This window comes from Crocuta crocuta, unplaced genomic scaffold (assembly GCF_008692635.1).
Source record: "Crocuta crocuta isolate KB4526 unplaced genomic scaffold, BGI_CrCroc_1.0 scaffold186, whole genome shotgun sequence".
Taxonomy (NCBI): domain Eukaryota; kingdom Metazoa; phylum Chordata; class Mammalia; order Carnivora; family Hyaenidae; genus Crocuta; species Crocuta crocuta.
This window is the reverse complement of record NW_027551569.1, coordinates 8,098,086-8,118,378: the sequence shown is the minus strand read 5'-3', so window position 1 is coordinate 8,118,378 and position 20,293 is coordinate 8,098,086. Positions and strand designations below refer to the sequence as shown.

The window sequence follows — 20,293 nt, the reverse complement described above, 5'->3', positions numbered from 1 at the left end:
TTAAACTAAATACCATTTCTTAATATATTCTGTACAAACTGAAAACATCCCCAGTTTTCCCTTATTTAGAAAGTGAATATGAAGTCATACTCTGAATTAAAAGACTAGCCTTCTAAGTGTAAGTTATATGAGTTATAAGATTTAATAACTATTCATAGTTTGTTTCAGGTCTATTTAGTCTATTCACTGATATGTCTATTATTTTTAATTAATTAGTATCGTGATGTTTAAAATATTCTTTAGTGACTAAGTAGGGCAAATCATTGCATTACTTTAAATTTTCTAAGCTAAATTTATTCTTCTAGTGAACTTAGAATTATTTTGTTAAAGAAGAGATAGAATTTATGTTTCTTGGAAAATTACATTATCTGAGGCTGTACTTAACTAAAGAATATACTCAAGAGGACAAGACAAATCTATAAATTATAGTTTCACACACCATAATAGATGAATATAATCCCTTTAGCATTAATGATGATTATACTAGGAAGGGCTTCAATCATTTAAGAATTTAAATAACCAAATCTGAGGTAAATGTCATGTATGTGTGTGTATATGTACATGTGTCTACATATTGGTTTATTTGTTTTTAGTTATTTGCAAACTATAATCAGTTGTTTTTCTCTTCCTTTCCCTTCTACAACAGATTCACAGACATTTGTTCCAAAATATAATAGACCTCTCTAAGTTGATTGCTTCCTTATTCTTGTATCTTTTATATTGAGGGAGTATAGATGAGACGTCATATGAAATGTACCAAGAAGGAGAAGTTTTGATTATTAAGCAAATTGAGAAGAAAAAGCACTCACTAGTAGCCAAACTTGTGGCAGCCTACCATACCAGCAAACCTAAAGCAACAAGTATTTAATGCTGTCTAGGGCAGGGCATGCAAAAGTAATGGTTACAGCTTTCATAGCAAAAGGGGTAAAAGGCCACACATTGGAGAGAAGGAAGTTTGCCAGAGGATTGTCAGTTTATGAAACATACTTCAAACCTATCCAAAATATGATATTAATACTTTACTGCAAACCTTTATGAATTCTGAATCCATTCTCTCCTTTTACTAAATACACAAGCCTGTGCCTAGGATTTGTTCTATAGTATAACAGGCAAGGAAAACATTATTTATCCTGGAAAAGGTCTCTTCATTTTAAGTATGCTCAAGTTTGTGCAAAAGGCAGGGGAAATACACTGTTTATGTTAGAGGGGTGTATAGAAGGAAACTGGGGAGTAGTAGTCCAGTTACTACCCAGTAGCCCAAAATAATAAGCCTTCCCCCAACTGTAAACTTCACTAGCCATCATCATAAATAACTCTATCTTCTACTTTTTCCTGGAAAGCTGTTTATTATAGTAAACTTAAAATCTGTAATTTATAACCCAGTTATCACAGTTAGGTTAAGACACTAACTCTAACAGTTGCCTCTTGGTTTTAGAACATTATTCATCTGTAATATTTCATACCACTTGTTTAATTTAGGTTCTGAACCAAAAGTTAACTTTTGGATAATGTCTGGCTTAAGTTGACAAAGTTGGTTTTTATAATTTACATCTTTGGATGGACAACATGAGATGCTCTTTATTAGAGAGACTATATCTTTTGCTTTAAGAGAAATACTGTTATTGGATACTGAATCATTAAAATTTACTGAGCAAAATCTTTTAAGAAAATATTTCAGCATATAGATCAGCCCTAGCAACCATCAAATACATACAGCTTTCAATCTTTTTACAGCATCTTCACAGATGTGCATTCCTCTTGACTCATCAACTTCTACATGGCCGAGGTACTGTAGAAGAGAAGAAAAAAGTTAGGGTTATTGCTATGCTTATTGAGTACCTACTATATGGTAAGTATCAGTTGGTAGAAAATTGAATATTAAAATTTCTGCACTTAAGAAACTACCAATATAGAAGAGTTAAGATAATGTTTTTTACCTCAGTGCCCTCATATGAATGAGATTTAGAATGTCTCAAAAGAGTTATTGTTATAGAGAAGTGGAAAAGTACATGGTAAAGCACTAAATGTGACCTAAATCTATTGGATCTAAATATACTAGCCTGTGCTAGACACAGTTACTGTATCTCTGAACACAAAAATAATCCTAAAACCAATTGTGTATGTATACATATGTAAATATGTGTTTGTATATATATACACACATATTGATAAAAGCACAAATAAAAAGAACAGTTATTCAAAGGATGATGAGATTACATATTCCTTTTATGGCAAGCATGTAAGAGCAGGGCAGACAACTAAAGATCAAATTTTTAAAGGGCAGTACATTTAAGCTTTAAAAGATGTATAGAGGGACACCTGGGTGGCTCAATCAGTTGAACATCTGGCTTCAGCTCAGGTCATGATCTGTTTGTCGGTCTGAGCCCTGAGCTGGGATCTGTGCTGACAGCTCAGAGCCTGGAACCTGCTTGGATTCTGTGTCCCACTTTCAGCCCCACCCCCACTCACACTCTGTGTGTGTGTGTGTGTGTGTGTGTGTGTGTCAAAAATGAATAAACATTAAAAAAAATCTTTAGGGGTGGCTCAGTTGGTTAAGTGTCCAACTTCAGCTCAGGTCATGATCTCACGGTTCATGGGTTCGAGTCCCACGTCAGGCTCTGTGCAGACAGCTCAGAGCCCGGAGCTTGCTTCGTTTTCTGTGTCTCCCTCTCTCTCTGTCCTTCCTCCACTCGCACTCTCTCTGTCTCTCTCAAAATAAATAATTTTAAAAAATCTTTAAAAGATGTGTAGAATTTGAAGAGGCAAAAACTGAAAGGTTGGAAAACTATTTTAGGCCGAGAGAACTTAACAAAAGTTATAGGTGTAGAAAAGCATAACTATATATCAGCAAGTATTCCTGTTTGGCTAGAATATGAGGTATATACAGCTGGGGAACTTTAATGCTGAATGTTCTTTACTTGCTTATTTATTTATTACAAATGTTTAATTATTTTGAGAGAAAGAGAGAGAGTGTGTGAGTGAGGAGGGTGGGGCAGAGAAAGAATCCTAAGCAGGCTCCGCATTGTCAGCGCAGAGCCCAATGGACTTGGGGCTTGAACTCATAAACCGTGAGATCATGACCCCAGCCAAAATCAAGAGTTGGACGCTTAACCCACTAAGCCACCCACAGGCCCCAAGTCTCCATTTAATCCTAGAGTCCACAGAGAGATAATAAAGCTTTTTTTTGCAAGGTAGTAATGCAATTCAAATAGTACCTTAGCATGTGAATAGGTGAGAAAAAACAGGTGGAATGGTGGGAATATCACAAAAGTACTCTCTCTTACTTATTTATTTAAGGGGGAGGGGTCACGAGCATGCAAGCAGGGGAGAGAGAGAAAGAAAATCTTAAGCAGGCTTCACACTCAGCACAGAACCCCATGAGCTCCTACAACCCTGGGATCACAATCTGAGCCAAAATCAAGAGTAGGACACTCAACTGACAGAGCCACCCTGGTGCCCCTTTTTTGAAAGTGCTCTCTTTTAAATGGAAATTTATGGTCTGCTTCTGGGTTGACATTGAGTAGACCTACTTTTCTCTGCCCAACCCACTGAATGAAACCATAAAACCTGGACAGAAGGCATGGAGACCTATCTGAGGTCTCCTTTGTAAAGTAGAAAAATCAAATTCGAGAATATCAGGATCTAAGATACTTCTTTCTTTCTTTTTTTTTAATGTTTATTTATTTTGAGAGAGAGAGAGAGAATGAGCAAGAAAGCATGGGAGATGTGGAAGGGGCAGAGAGGGAGAGAGAGAATCCCACGCAGGCTCTGTGCTGAGAGCAGAGTTTGATGCAGGGCTCGAACTCACAAAACTGTGAGATCATGACCAGAGTCGAAATCAAGAGCCAGACGCTTAAGATGCTTAGCCGACTGAACCATCCAGGTACCCTTAGGTTCTTCTGAACTGGCAGAGAGTTTACCTCCCACTCTCCTCCTCCTTTTTCTCTACTCTCCTTTTTGATACCTCCAGCTTGAACTTAACACAGCCAGAAATCCAAAAGTGAGTGCTGTGGCAAAGAAAGAACTCTGGGGGAAATAAGAAAAGGACTCTGGGAAAAGCACTCTAGCTGTGGCTCTAAGATCAGGAGACAGTATAGGAATCACCCTCCCTTTTATTTATCTTAATTCTTTGTAGTCTCATATCTCAGCTCCCCCAAAATATCCTGTGGTGGTGGTGCTGATGGCAGCAATGGAAATCTGCAAAAGCCACACTTCTGAGGGAGGGAACTTTCCTCTCGGTTAGTGAAACTGTGATTCCAGGAAGATGGGACCAACACTGGTTCTGCTTTTTTTCCCCTTTGTGTATCTCTCACCACTGGGCTCTGCAAAGAGATGAAACAGTGGGAATGTATGGTAGAGCAGAATAACGAGAGTCCAGGAAACACAGGCATAGAGTTTAAGTAATTTGCCCAAGGTCACTTAGTTAGTGAATACTCAAATCCAAGCAGCCTGACCCAGAACACTCTTATAATGCTCATACATATGGAATTTTTCATTTTTACGCAAATCTTTCCAATACTGAATAAGTGCATAAAACCAGTGTATTAGCATCAACTTAGGAAACTATTTGACTTCAGGTAACTTGAGGCATCAATCATAAAGGTCATTACCTAAGACCAAAATAACTAAATGTCTAAAGAATTTTAACAGCTATAATTTTGGGTGAACATTATATAAATAGGAAGAATCCTCACTTTTTAGTGAATCAAATGATGTATTATATATATAGTTCTAAGTTGAAGGAGTCTAATCTCTTTAGGGCAATCTGAATCATATGAAATCCAATCAGATAAATCTTTACATATTCTATTTTAGATTGTCGTATGCAGATTTTGGTTACAAATTTTATTTTCTAAACACTTCCTATCTAGATCCACATTTAGTTCTACTCTTTGGTTTTACAGATGAGAAACAGTGGTAATGTTTTCACAAACTCGACATCACTGAATCTATTATGGATACTCAGTATACATAAAGACCTAAAGTTTTAGAGAATTTCTAAACTACTACATTAAAAATAATACAGAGTAGTGTTTCATAGCAGTAAGAAAGGATGCTGGTAGCAATTTTTCATGTGTACCTTTGGCTCAATAAGGGATAACTTTAAGACAGATTCCATATTTAGTCATCATTGCTTATCTCTTTTTTCTACTAAGTTAGAAAAATTTTACACCAAAATTATAGGCTATCAGAAATGTCAAATGTTTGGTGGCTCTGTCAACTAGCTCTAGATGTTCAGACTGAATTCACACTCAGAAATAATAAAGTACTCTCTCACTGAAGACTGCTTTTCATCATTCAGTTAGAGGGAATAGTGATAGGTATTATTACACTCAAATTCTGGAAAGCTCTATTTTTCAGCATAGAAGATAATGATGAACGGACTTTTAAATACCTCTTTGGTTGAATTCAGCTCTAGAAAGGATTTCTTTATGTTCTATTGATATTTGGTCTTTTTCAAAGCCCAAAAATATATTCTTAATTTCTTGGTCCAATGGGCAAAGAAAATAAAGCAGCGGAAAAGAGTAAAATCTCAGCAACTGAACTGTCTTGTTGTTCTGACATTTTAACAAATTCTGACATCTCATTCTTAGTTCCTTGTCACATACACTGTTAAGTTCTTTTTGTTTCTTTATCCTTAATCACTGACTTGAAATGCCAAATATATATTATTAAAAATTACATTATCCTGTAATTATTTTGTTCTACTGTTGTTTCTATTTTGGCATTATACCATGCTATTTTGATCACTACAGTCAAGAATACATTTTAGGGGCGCCTGGGTGGCTTAGGAGGTTAAAGCATCCAACTTTGGCTCAGGTCATGATCTCACGGTTCGTGGGTTCGAACCCTGCGTCGGGCTCTGTGTTGACGGCTAGCTCAGAGCCTGGAGCGTGTTTCAGATTCTGTGTCTCCCTCTCTCTCTCTGACCCTCCCCTGCTCATGTTGTGTGTGTCTCTCTCTCTGAAATAAATAAAACATTAATTTTTTTTTAAAAAAGAATACATTTTAATATGTTTTGGCATGATCACTTTCACTAATTTTTCTCCCACAGAATTTTCCTAGTTATTTCCTATGTTTAATCTCCGGTATCAACTTTGGAATAATTTTGTTCATTCCTGTCCAAAAAATACTCTCTAGCTCCATCCAGGTCCTTGCAAATGGCAAGATTTTATTCTTTTTTATGGCTAAGAAATATTCTTTGCATATATATACCACATCTTTATCCATTCATAAATTGATGGATAGTTGGGCTGTTTCCATAATTTGGATATTGGAGATAATGCTGCTATAAACATTGGAGTACATGTATCTCTCTGAATTGATATTTTTATATTCTTTGGGTAAACACCTAGTAGTGCAATTGCTGGATTGTAGGGTTATTCTATTTTTAACTTCCTGAGGAACCTCCATTCTGTTTTCCAGAGTGGCTCCACTAGTTTGCATTCCCAACAGCGCAAAAGGGTTCCCCTTTCTTCACATCCTTGCCAATACCTGTTGTTTCTTGTGTTCTTGATTTTAGCCATTCTGACAGGTGTGAGGTGTTATCTCACTGTAGTTTTGATTTGCATTTCCCTGATGATAAGTGAGACGGAGCATATTTTCGTGTGTCTGTTGGCCATGTGTATGTCTTCTTTGGAAAAATGTCTATTCAGCTCTTCTGCCCATTTTTAATTAGATTATTCATTTTGGGGGTGCTGAGTTTTAGATTTTGGATACTAACCCTTTATCAGATACGTTATTTGCAAATATCTTCTCCCATTCCATAGGTTGCCTTTTAGTCCTGTTGATTGTTTCCTTTGCTGTGCAGAAGCTTTTTATCTTGATGAGGTCCCAGTAGCTCATTTTTGCTTTTGTTTCCCTTACCTCAGGAGATGTACCTAGAAAGAATATGCTACGGTCAATGTCAAAGAAATTTACTGCTGGTGTTCTCTTCTAGGATTTTTATGATTTCATGTCTTACATTCTGGTCTTTAATCCATTTTGAATTTATTGTTGTGTATGGCATAACAAAGTGTTCCAGTTTCATTCTTTTGCAGGTAGCTATCCAGTTTTCCCAACACCATAAGTTGAAGAGACTGTCTTTTTCCCACTGGACAGTCTTTCTGGCTTTGTTGAAGATTAACTGACTATACTGTTGTGGGTTCATTCTTGGATCTACTGTTCCATTGATCTATGTATCTATTTTTGTGCCAGTACCATACTATTTTGATTACTATAGCTTTGTAATATAACTTGAAGTCCAGACTTGTGATGCCTTCAGCTTTTTCTTTTACAATGTTATGGCTATTCAGGGTCTTTGGTGGTTCCATACAAACTTTAGCATTGTTTGTTCTGAGCTCTGTGAAAAATGTTGGTATTTTGGGAGGGATTCCATTAAATGTATAGGTTGCTTTGGGTGGTACAGACATTTTAATAATATTTGTTATTCCAACCTATGAGCATGGGATGTCTTTCCATATCTTCGTGTCATTTTCAATTTCTTTCATCAGTGTTTTATAGTTTTCAGAGTACAGGTCTTTCACCTCTTTGGTTAGGTTTATTCCTAGGTATCCTATTGTTTTGGTGCAAGTATAAACGGGATTGATTCCTTAAGTTTTTCCTTAAGTGCTTCATTACTGGAGTACAGAAATGCAACAGATTTCTGTACACTGATTTTATATCCTGCGACTTTACTGAATTTATCAGTTCTAGTAGTTTTTTAGTGGAGTGTTTAGGGTTTTCTATATATAGTCATGTCATCTGTAAATAGTGAAAGTTTTACTTCTTCCTTGCCAATGTGGATGCCTTTTCTTTTTCTTGTCTGACTGCTGTGGCTATGACTTTCAGTACTATGTTGAATAAAAGTGGTGATCAGAGTGGGCATTCCAGTCTTGCTCCTGACTGTAGAAGAAAAGCTCTCAGTTTTTCACCATTGAGTCTGATGCTAGCTCTGCGTTTTTCATATTTGATATTTGGCCTTTTTTATGCTGAGGTATGTTGCCACTAAACCTGCTTTGTTGAAGGTGTTTATCATGTATGGATGTTGTACTTTGTCAAATGCTTTTCCTGCATGTATGGAAATTATCAAAGTTTTTATCTTTTTCTCTCTTTTTAATCTTTCTCTTGTTGATGTGAAGATCGTGTTGACTGACTTGCGAATAGTGAATCACACTTGCAACCTAGGGATAAATCTCACTTGATTATGGTGAATATTTTTAATGTACTGTTGGATTCAGCTTGCCAGTATTTTACTGACAATTTTTGCATTTATGTTCATCAGGGACATTGGCTTGTAGTTCTCTTTTTTAACGGCATCTTTATTTGGTTTTGTTATTGGGATAATGCTGGCCTCATTGAATGAGTTTAGAAATTTTCCTTTCTTTTCTATTTTTTTGAATAGTTTGAGAAGAATAGGTATTAACTCTTCTTTAAATGTTTGGTAGAATTTGCCTGTGAAGCCATCTGGTCCTGGACTTTTGTTTGTTGGGAGTTTTTTTTTGTTTGTTTGTTTTTTAATTTTTTTTTTATGTTTTATTTATTTCGAGGAGAGAGAGAGAGAGACAGCATGAGCAGGGGAGGGTCAGAGAGGGAGGGAGGCACAGAATGAAACAGGATCCAGGCTCTGAGCTGGCAGTCAGCACAGAGCCCGACGCGGGGCTCGAACCCACGAACCGCGAGATCATGACCTAAGCGAAAGTCGGTCGCTTAACCAACTAAGCCACCCAGGCGCCCCTGTTGGGAGTTTTGATTACTAATTCAATTTATTTGCCAGTTATCAGCCTGTTCAAGTTTTCTGTTTCTTTCTGTTTCAGTTCTGGTAATTTATATATTTCTAGGTATTGATACATTTCTTCTAGGTTGTCCAATTGTTGACATGTAGTTTTTCAAAGTATTCTCTTATAATTGTTTGTATTTCCATGGTGTTGGTTGTTATTGCTTCTTTCTCACTTGTTATTTTATTTATTTGGGTCGTTTCTCTTTTCTTTTTGGTAAGTCTGGCTAGAGGGGGCACCTGGGTGGCTCAGTTGATTAAGTGTCCAACTCTTGATTTTGGCTCAGGTCATGATCTCATGGTTGGTAAGATCGAGCCCTGCAGAGCCTACTCAGGATTCTCTCTCAGTTTATCAATTTTGTTGATTTTTTCAAAGAACCAGTGCTCCTGGTTTCATCGATTTGTTTTATTGTTTTATTAGTTTCTATATCATTTATTTTTGCTCTAATCTTTATTATTTCCTTCCTTCTGCTGGCTTTAGGCTTTGTTTGCTGTTCTCTTTCTAGCTCCTTTAGGTGTAAGGTTAGGTTGTTTGAGATTTTTCTTGCTTCTTGAGGTGGACCTGTACTGCTATATACTTCCCTCTTAGGAAAGTTTTGCTGCATCCCAAAGGTTTTGAACTGTTGTATTTTCATTCCTTTGCTCATTTTCTAGTTGGGTTGTATGTCTTTAAATTGTTGAGTTGTAATAAGAGTTGTCATATATTCTGGGTATTAAGCCTTTATCAAATATATGATTTCCAAATATTTTCTGCTCTTCTGTATATTGTCTTTTCACTTTCTTGAAAACATCCCTTGTGCAAAACTTTCGAATTTTGTAATTTTGCTCAGTGTATCTATTTTTTCTTTTGTTGCTCATGCTCTTGGTGTCATATTTAAGACTCCACTGCCAGATTTAAAATAATGAAGATTTATCCCTGTACTTTCGTCTAGGAATTTTATGGTTATTACTCTTATATTTAGGTCACTGATTCAGCAAGTTAATTTTTTACATGGATTAAGGTAGTGATCTAACTTCATTCTTTTACATGTGAAAATCCAGTTGTCCCAGCAGCAATGGATGACAACTCTTTCCCCAACTCTGTGGGACTCTGCAAGGGTGGACTCTGCACCCTTGACAAAAATCAACTGGGCATAAATGTATCAGGCTATATTTAATCTATCTTATTTGCTTCTTCAATCTGAGGATTCAAATACTGTTTTAATTGAATTCATCTTCCTCTCTCCTCCTGGAGCTCCCATTAGGCCTGACAGTTCTATTGGCCTTTTAAATTTGTTCATCCATGTTTCCTCATTTCTTTTTCATATTTTCTATCATCTTGTGCTGCATTCTGTGTAACTTTATCAAATCTACCTTCCAGTTTACCAACTCTCTTTTCAGCTAGGTCTAATGCACTATTAAATCTATCCACTAAATACAATCTCAGTAATAGTATTTTTCATTTTCAGCTCAGATTTGGTTGTCAGATTTGTCTAATTTCTTTTTTTTAGGTCTTATTTTTTCCTTATAATTTGAATTTATCTTTGTATGTTTCTAATGATTTTATATACACATATTTTATAGTGTCCTCTATAGTCTATCAATTCAAGTTCTTACAGGGCTAATTTTGTTCTTTACTGTATAATCTTTGTTTTAGCTGATCATTTCCACATATGATTTATAACTTTTAAGTTCATCTTCAGTGAAGCTCAATTTTTCTGGAAGAAATCCATGCATTCTGGTATGGAGTGGTTTTATATTTGCTTCTAAAAGATACTCCAGATGTATTAGTGCTAAGACCTATTGTACATTAATTTGAGGATTCTTACACCATGCAGGTTATAGCATATGAAGTCCAAATACACAGTTTCAATTTTTTCTTGGAGACTCCTTTTTTCACCCAGGAACTGAGCAGAGGCAAGATTCTATTTTTTCAAAAATATTCATTCACTTATTTGCTTGCTTGTTTATTTTGCTTCTTCTCTTAATTCTCTATTCCACTTATTATAAAGCCCATTGAAATTTCTGGCTCTATGCTGGGTTCTCAGTTCTAATGCTCTGGTTTTTATAAGTCCAGGACTTTCAGAATAAATGTTAAAACCAAAGGCTCTAGCTCACAAGTATTCTACCTCTTAGGCTGTACCATGCCAGCGTAATTCCTGCAGTGCTTTCATATTCCCTCTTAATTTATGGTAACTGGAGAGATCAGTCTTTATTGAAAGCTCAGATGTGTTTTAAGAGAAAAAGGTAGTTTATAAATGTATTCATCATTTCTAGATATTTGCATTGGGAGTATTTCTATTTTACCTTAATCCACTTTTTGCCAGAATGAAAAGACCTTTAATATTTTTCAACAAAACTAACTGGTTTTTCTATCTTCTGATTTTAGTATATCAAAATACTGAAGTTTCCTATAATTTTAAGCAGTTTTTTGGTTGGTTTTCTCGGTTTTTCAAAGATAACATCTGCAGGGACAAACAGGACAAAGGAAGTCTTGATTTCCCACTTTTATAACTTTTCTTATCCAAAGGTATTTATCATCATTTCTAAATCAGTGTTGAATAATAGTGCTTTGTAAGAGCAACTTTTGTGTACCTGGCTGGTTCAGTTGATTAACCTTCTGACTCTTGATTTCAGCTCAGGTCATGATCTTATGGTTGTGAGATCTAGCCTCACATCAGCCTCCGCACTAGACATGAAGCCTGTTTAAGATCCTCTCTCTCCCTCTCCCCTACTCTCTCTCTCTCTCTCTCTCAGGAAGGATGGATGGAAGGATGGAAGGAGGGAAGGAGGGAAGTGGGGAAGGAGGGAGGGAAGGAGGGAAGGAGGGAGGGAGGGAGGGAAGGAAGGAAGGAAGGAAGGAAGGAAGGAAGGAAGGAAGGAAAGAGCAACCTTATCATCCTCCCAAATTCAATGGAAATATTTCACCATCTATGACTCCAGGACAGTTTTTTACTCATTTAAAGAATGTATTATGCTATTCCTATTTTGCTAAGAAGATTTATTGGGATTGAATAATATTTTAAATTTAAAAAAATTGAGATGTAATCCACATCACATAAAATTAACCATTTTATTTTAAAAAATTTTTTTTGTAGTTTATTTTTGAGACAGAGAGAGACAGAACATGAGCGGGGGAGGGGCAGAGAGAGAGGGAGACACAGAATCTGAAACAGGCTCCAGGCTCTGAGCTGCCAGCATAGAACCTGATGCGGGGCTTGAACCCACAAACTGCGAGATCATGACCTGAGTTAAAGTCGGACGCTTAACCCGCATTCAAATTTATCAGCATAAACTATATAGTATTCATATAACTTGAATCTGTGATTGGGTCTCCTCACTTTCTTATCTCTAGTATTATATATTTGTGTTTTCTTCTTTTTCTTCATTAGGACTCATTCCTAATACTACAACCAAGTCACTTAATCCATTTCCATTTTTTATTAATAATAAAATGACAAAGTAGGGTTTTATGGTTTCTGAGTTATCTTTAGGTACTGAGATATAAATATAGGTTTTAAAGTGTTTCCAGAGGATTTTATTCTTTCATTTTGATCACTTCAACTGATCTCTTTTTGGTATTTATGCCAGCAAAAAAAAGGGGGGGAGGAGCAGGGAGACTTAATGGAAAGGAGAGAACAAAAATATCTCATAGATGGACTAACCCTTAGCTGCATAATCTATTTTGGAAGTGTGGAGATGGAAATCAGTGTTGTGCTTTACTAGACTATAAGAAAAACATGCCCATTGAAATAAACATTATTAAAGAGGTCTCCTTTATTTTCTGAGACACTATCTTACTGAAGAATTGCAGCTGACTTATGCTTTAATGGCTAAAATATTTGACACTGGGACTTCTTTTGTCTTTATGCCTTTTCCAAACTCTCTCTGAGCAAGGGACTTTTATTCACAAAAATGTGCTTTAGAAAAACTAGTATGTGGAATTTCATTCTAGGATGAATTAGGTCATTTTTCCTTTTCTTGAAAAAATTATTTAAATAGATTTCCATTATTTTTGGTAATGTTAGCCATGAGAAGAAATGAGACTTCTGATGTGAAAGACTATATAGTCAACAGTTCCCAACATTAGCAAAAAGTGACATAATGATTAATTTATAAGGTGTAAGGCACATTATCAGGTATACATATCCTGTATTATATAGCAAATATAGGATGCAGATGTGTAGAATATGATATCAAAACTTGTTTCAGACCTTTAACCAAAGGGGAGCAGTTAAGGCAAATTAAAGTGGGTGACTTTTATGCATAAATTTGGAGTACAGTTACATTTGAACAAGTCATCTGACCTAAATATATGTATTAAATCTAATCACAGACGTTTAAAGCTGAAAAGAACTTAGAGATTCAGAAGCTTTACCTTTCAAATGTGGCACAGAGTGTCAAACAAGTGATTTACACAAAGTCATATAACTAGTAAATTAACAGAGCCAGTAATAGGACTTTGACCTCTTCACTTCTAGATCTTTCTTTTTTCAACTATCTCACCATCTTCTGTTTACTATCTCACATTACCTCTGCAACTTTCCTATTCAAATAATAATTTATAGTTTACTGGTCTCACATACATTAACTTAATGCTAGTTCACTTAAAAAAAAATAAAGAAAGGTTGATCAAACAGGAATAGTCATCCATTTTGGCAACGTTGCTTATTGCTGAAGTGGGGCCTTTCAGAGCTCAATATTTCCTTCATAACTGAGATTACCCTTATTTTCCTAGTAACACTGTATCACTGCTAACCAAACAGTAGATATGGGAGATTTTGCTTTATAAAAATATTACAGCTGATAAGTAAAGAAAGGATGACAGAATTAAAGTATCACCATTTTGCAACTTAATGATTTAATAATCCCAGGCAATGATCATAAATGGCTACTGTCATCATAAAGATAATCAGCTGTTGTATGTCTCCTGATCAGAGTTCACAATACCAATGAAGTATTCCTCCAAAAACAAACAAACAAACAAACATCAAAGCTAAATCTGATCAAGTCTCTAAGAACCAACTCACAAAAATTACAGGAAACAGGGGCACCTGGGTGGCTCAGTCAGTAGGCAAGAGTCTGACTTCAGCTCAGGTCATGATCTCAGGGCTCATGAGTTAGAGCCCTGCATCCGACTCTGCTCAGAGGTTGGAGCCTGCCTTGAATTCTGTGTCTTGCTCTCTCTCTCCCCCTCCCTGACTTGCATTCTATTTCTCTCTCAAAAATAAACAAAACAGGTGTGGAGTTTGGTGAGTTCCTTATAGATTTTGGATATTAACCCTTTATCTGATATGTCANAACCAACTTGACAATAAACTATTTGTAAAAAAAAAAAAAAAAAGGCAAAAAGAAAAATAAACATTAAAAAAAATCTTGCCATAAAAAATAAACAACACATTAAAAAATGTTTTTTAATTACAGGAAACCGAGAAACATTTTAAACAGAATGAATTTTTGGCATTTTCAATTTGCTAAAGAGTGAAGAATTAGGGGCGCCTGGGTGGCTGAGTCAGGTAAGCGTCTGACTTCGGGTCAGGTCATGATCTCACGGTTCATGGGTTCGAGCCCCGCATCAGGGTCTATGCTGACAGCTAGCTCAGACCCTGGAGCCTGCTTCAGGTTCTGTATCTCCCTGTCTCTCTGACCCTCCCCTGCTCACACCGTCTCAGAAATAAATAAAGCATTAAAAATAAATTTAAAAGACGGGGCGCCTGGGTGGCTTAGTCGGTTAAGCGTCCGACTTTCGCTTAGGTCATNTCTCTCTCTCTCTCTCCTAGAAATAAAAAAAAAAAAAAAACATTAAAAATAAATTTAAAAGAAAAGAGTGAAGAATTGGAGTTCCAGACCAACCAGATGAATAAGTTCCAGTGAACACCAAAGTGTCTTAATTTAAATGCTGAAAAAATGTCCTAAAAGTAGAAATAAACCAAAAGTATACAGAGTCTTGTTAAAACTGTAATCCAGCTTTGTTAATATAAAACCTGACAAGGACATTATAAGGAAGGAAAATTACAGTCCATTCTGACTCAAAAGTATAGATGTAAAATTTCTGAACAGAGTACTAGCAAAGAGAATCCAGAAATATATTCAATAAACTCAACGTGGTCAGTATTTATAACAATCAAGTTGAGCTTATTCCAGGAATGTTTATTCAAACACTCTAGGAAGTATGATTTAACATCCAACAGAATTAAAGATAAAAATTATATAATCATCTCTATTGGTACAGAGCATGCTTCTGATAAAACGTAGTTTCCATTCATAATTTAAACTAGTTTTTAGCCAAGAACAGAAGGGAACTTGTTTAATCTGATAAACTGTGGTAAGATCAGGAATGAGGCAAGAATTCTTGTTATCACCAATTCTACTCAGAGTTATACATCACTCTCTGATCAATGAAACAAAGGGACAAAATATTTTTAAGTATCTACAAGAAATATAACAATAATTATTCAGAGATAATATAATTGTACTAGTAAAAAACCCAAAGGAATACACAAATTATTAGAATTAATGAGTTTAGAAGAGCTGTATATATAATTTCAACATATAAAAGTCAATTGTATCATTTCATAACATAAACAAATATCAAATCATTATGTTGTACATCTGAAACTAATATAATGTTATATGCCTATTCTATTTCAATTTTTTTTTTTTTTAGAGAGAGAGAGACAGCGTGAGCAGGGGAGGGTTAGAGAGAGAGGGAGATACAGACTCTGAAATAGGCTCCAGGCTCTGAGCCAGCAGGCAGCACAGAGCCCGACACGGGGCTCGAACCCACGAACTGCGAGATCACGACCTAAGCGAAAGTCGGACGCTTAACCGACTAAGCCACCCAGGTGCCCCTATTTCAATTTTTTAAAGTCATTGTATTTCTATAACAGCAATAAGCAGAAAATGAAATTTTGAAAAAGATACCATTTATAACAGAATCAAAACTAGATGCTTGATATTATCCTTCATTTATGAATCTACTTTCTAACAACAGTCTTTCCCAAAATAATATGGCAACTCTACCCTACCAATTGCTCATATCAAAAATCTTGGCACTCGCGGTGTCTGAGTGGCTTAGTCAGTTAAGCACAGGATTCCTGATTTCAGCTCAGGTCATGATCCCACAGTTCATGAGTTCAAGCCCTAAGTCAGGCTCCATGCTAACAGCGTGGAACTTGATTGGGACTCTCTCTACCCCTCCTGTATGAATGCTCTCTCTCTCTCTCTCTCCCTCTCAAAATAAATAAACAAAAAAGAAAAAACACCTTGGCACTATCTTTGACTTCTCTTTTTTCTTTGTCGACACTTCACAAATTTAGTGAATCAATACATACTATCAGCTCTACCTACAAAATTCATCCAGAATCTAACCCCTTCTCACCACTTCCAGTACTGTTACCCTGATGTTAGCCATCATCGTCTTTCAGGTCTGGATTTTCATAACAGCCACTTAACTGATCTCTCTGATTTCACCCTTGTTCTTCTCTACAATTGATTCTCAGCACAAGAGTCAGTAATCGTTCTACAATCTATGTTATATAATGTCACTCCTCTGCTCAAAATTCTCCAATGGCTTCTCATTTCACTCTAAATAAAAGTTAAAGTCCTCAAAATGGTCTTATAAGACTCTCTACCATTGGTTTTTCAAAGGGGTGTGTTTAGGAAATATATGGAGGCATTTTGGTAACACTGACTTGGAAAATTACTCATAGGTATTGTGCACAGATGATACCCTCCTTCCTATATGACATCTGAGTATGCTACTGGACATTCATTTAGGATGGATAAAAAACTTAAAAAATTATTTAAGCTCTAACTCCATTTTACATATATACACAGTATTTTTTGCACAACTGCAATTGCTATGTCAATCAAGGAAAGAATGTTACTTTGAAAAGAATTTTACCAAAAGCTGTTCACCATTTCAGAAAATAACATCACTTACAATCCACTTATGGTGTATGAGTTATCAATATATCATATCACCCTACATTTGCAGCTGTCATCCATAGTGATTCTAAGGTAAAGGTGTACTACTTTAGGTCTTCTAGGGTAATTATGTCCAAGCACTCACATACTGGTTTAATTTTTTTTTAAGTTTTTTTCTTCTTTATTTATTTAATTATGTAAGCATAAGTAGGTTATACTATGTATATATTTCACCTAGGACAGTATAAGTAGTATTATAAAATATTTGTAGTAAAAATATGGATGATAGATCTGACCAGTGTGAAAAGTATTAAACTACATGATCTGGCACTCTGCTACTACCTGATCTCATCTCTACTTGTATTACCTGCTCTAAACACACTGGCTTCCTTGCTGTGCCTCAACACACCATTCTCCTGCCCTAGACCCTTTGCACTTGCTGCCCCTTCTGTCTATAATCTGCTTCCTCAGGTACCTGAATGTTTGCTTTCTTACTTTCTTTGAGTTTTCACTCAAAAGTCATTTTTGCAGTGAAGGCTCCCCTGACCATCTTATTTTAAATTTCACTACCCTTACCACCATGCACTTCCTTCAAACCTAATTCCCTTTTGATATACCAGGTACTTCATACATTTTTATTTGTTCACTATTAAAACCAACTAGAATATATGCACTGTGCAAGAATTTTGTCTGTTTTGTTTGCTATACTACCCGTGCCTAGAACATTGTCTGGCAAACAGCAGGCATTCAGTGAATATCTTTTAAATGTATTAACAAATTACTAGACTCATAGAGAAGGAAATGTAGTACATTACTCAGCACATTAAATAATAATTAAGAATGTTTATACTGAAACTTTTAACACTAAACTTGACAAAAAAAGGGGGACAGGGATGCCTGGGTGGATCAGTCAGTTAAGCACTGGACTCTGGCTCAGGTTATGATCTCACAGCTCGTGAGTTTGAGCCCCTCATCAGGTGAGCATTAGCCCTGCTTCTCTCTCTTTCTCTCTCTGCCCCTCATGGGATTCTCTCCCTCCCTCTCTCTGCCGCTCCCTCTTTTTTTTTTTTTTTACAAATAGTTTATTGTCAAGTTGGTTTCCATATAACACCCAGTGCTCATCCCCACAAGTGCCCTCCTCCATGCCCACCTCCCTTCTCCCCTCCCCCACCCATCAGTCCTCAGTTTGTTCTCAGCATTCAAGAGTCTCTCATGGTTTGCCTCTCACTCTCTTGTGCCCTCTCAAAACACAGAAAACAAAAAAGAAAGAAAAGAAAAAAAGGGGGGCATTTTATGGTTGTAGGACAAAATATAAACATTATTGACTTTATAGTATTAAAAAGAAAAGTACAGCTGATATAAGTTTGAAGGTAAGAGAGTAAGGGGTTTTAGTATTTTTATCTTACATGGTAGGAAATTGAGACATACCATCTAAATTATAGAAGAAAAACTTAATGAGTATAGGAAACTACCAGAAAAAACAAAAATAGTAATTCCAAAAGTCTGGGTGGAGGAGAGAGAAATAGAAGATGGAAGGACAGGGTGTGTGGGTTAAATGATCCTTTGTCATCTTGATAGCAGGCAACCAATGATAAAACTGGGTAAGTTAAGAACAGACACTAAAATATTATCTAAAGAAGTTAAAATATTACCTATTGTAGAAGCAGAAATAATGGTTAAGTGTCACTGGGAAGTGGGATTAGTGGTAGGGAAGGTGTTTGTTTTCTTGCCACAAGCATATATTACTTCAATAAAACTTTTTTTAAGTTTAAATTAAATCATAAATCATGCAATAAAATCATAATATAGTCCTTAAGAACACAATCCTCTGAAGTGCCCGGGTGGCTCAGTCAGTTAAGCGTCTGATTTCAGGTCAGGTCATAACCTCCCGGTTTGTGAGTTTGAGCCCTGCATTGAGCTCTGTGCTGACAGTTCAGAGCCTAGATCCTGCTTCAGATTCTTTGTTTCCCTCTCTCTCTCTCTCTCTCTCTCTCTCTCCCCCTTGCCCATTCACACTCTGTCTCTCTCTCCCAAAACTAAACATTAAAAACAAAAACAAACCACAATCCTCTAAATCTAGACCACAGGAGTTCAGTTTTGGCTTCAAATAGATATCACCAACTATTCCCTAGCACTATGATCTAACAGAAATCTCACTGCATCACGTTATGCCACAAAGAGAATCATCAGTTTTTAAGAGATTCTGAATAGAGCTAACACTTCCTTTCAAAATGCACAGCAAATCATGAGTAACTGAAATGCTTGGGATTAATAAACCAATAACATTTCAAAGTTTATGTTAAAAATTTATCTGAAACAAGAAACATTTTTTCCAATTTTTTAATGTTTCAGTAACCTCTACACCCAACCTAGTGCCTGAACTCACAACCCTGAGATAAAGAGTCCCACACTCCTCTGACTGAGCCATCTAGGCGCACCCAAATTTTTAATGTTTCAGACAGAAAACCAAATTATGATGTATAGTTATCACTGTCAGCAAGCTAGAGAACTAAGAAATTAATACAATGTATCTACCTATTACCCAACTGGTCACTTCAATTGATTTATTTCACTGGTACCATATATATGAACCTTACTTTTGGATCACTACCAGTCACATAGAGTATCTTCCAAAAAATTACAGTGTGAGGTAGCTTGGAAATGAAACATTATTGTGTATGCAGAAGATTGTACATTCAGACAATAAAATTATAAGTAGCAATAATAATAAAAGTTCCATCTCTTGGGATAAAAAGAATTTTTAAAGCTGTAAGAGGTTGCTATGACCAATGCATTAAGTCCTCGGGCATCAAACATCTATCAAAAGCTTCTGACTCCTATTCAAGAGAAGATATTTAACTTACAGTGTTAAAAATTCAATTAAGGAATAAACCCAAGAAATAAGAAATGCAGATTTAAAATTCCAGCATTCAGTTGGCATCTAATGAACAACAAGAACAGCAGCACCAAAATTTATTGTATACTCACTATGTGCTAGGCAGTGTTATTTTTCATGTACTGTATTTGCTCAGTTATTTCTCAGAACACCTATATTAGAAAAGTGCTAGTTCTCATTTTACAGATGAAGAAACAGAGGCAGAGAAAGGTTAAGTATTTGATTACAGTCACAGTTAATAATAACTGGCATAGCACAAATTCAAACTTGGGTAGTTTGGCTTGAAAGCATATGCTCTAGATGTCTAAAATTTATTACAGAGCCAATGAAGGACAGAAAGCAGGCAAGTGACATAGTCATATCTGCAATTTAGGAATATCACTATTACAGCCCTAAGATAATAATTTGAAAAGGAAACAAGATCAGCCCCAAGAAAAATAGTCAAGAGAACTATAATGGTCTAGGGAGAAATAAGAAAAGCTGAGGACCCGTTGAAAACAGAAGCAGTAGGAGAAAGAACAAAAAGACAGAGGATAGATATTTTAAAAGAACAGATATGATATAATGACTGTGACTGACATTGTTAGTTGCCTACATGTCATCCATTTTTTCAATTGGCTTCCCCTGCCAAAAGAGCCTAATTCCTTGGTACAGGCTGAAAATAGCAAATAATTGCTTTCTTGGCTTTCCTTGCATCTACAGCATGGAAGTTTAATTCAATCCTAAGCAAAGAG

At 36.0% G+C, this 20,293-nt stretch overlaps 1 protein-coding gene across 9 annotated transcripts in view; it reads right to left on the bottom strand.

The window, feature by feature from the left end:
- The window catches only part of NUMB (NUMB endocytic adaptor protein), a 186,457-nt gene that overhangs the window by 41,502 nt on the left and 124,662 nt on the right, over window positions 1-20,293 (bottom strand). For 8 of the 9 annotated variants that reach the window (XM_077750778.1, XM_077750784.1, XM_077750781.1 and 5 more), the window contains one exon: window positions 1,715-1,789. In XM_077750778.1, the coding sequence (XP_077606904.1) occupies window positions 1,715-1,789 (75 nt within the window). Of the gene's footprint in view, window positions 1-1,714; window positions 1,790-6,724; window positions 6,825-20,293 lie in introns of those variants that run through there. The other variant, XM_077750785.1, reaches the window with a different exon arrangement.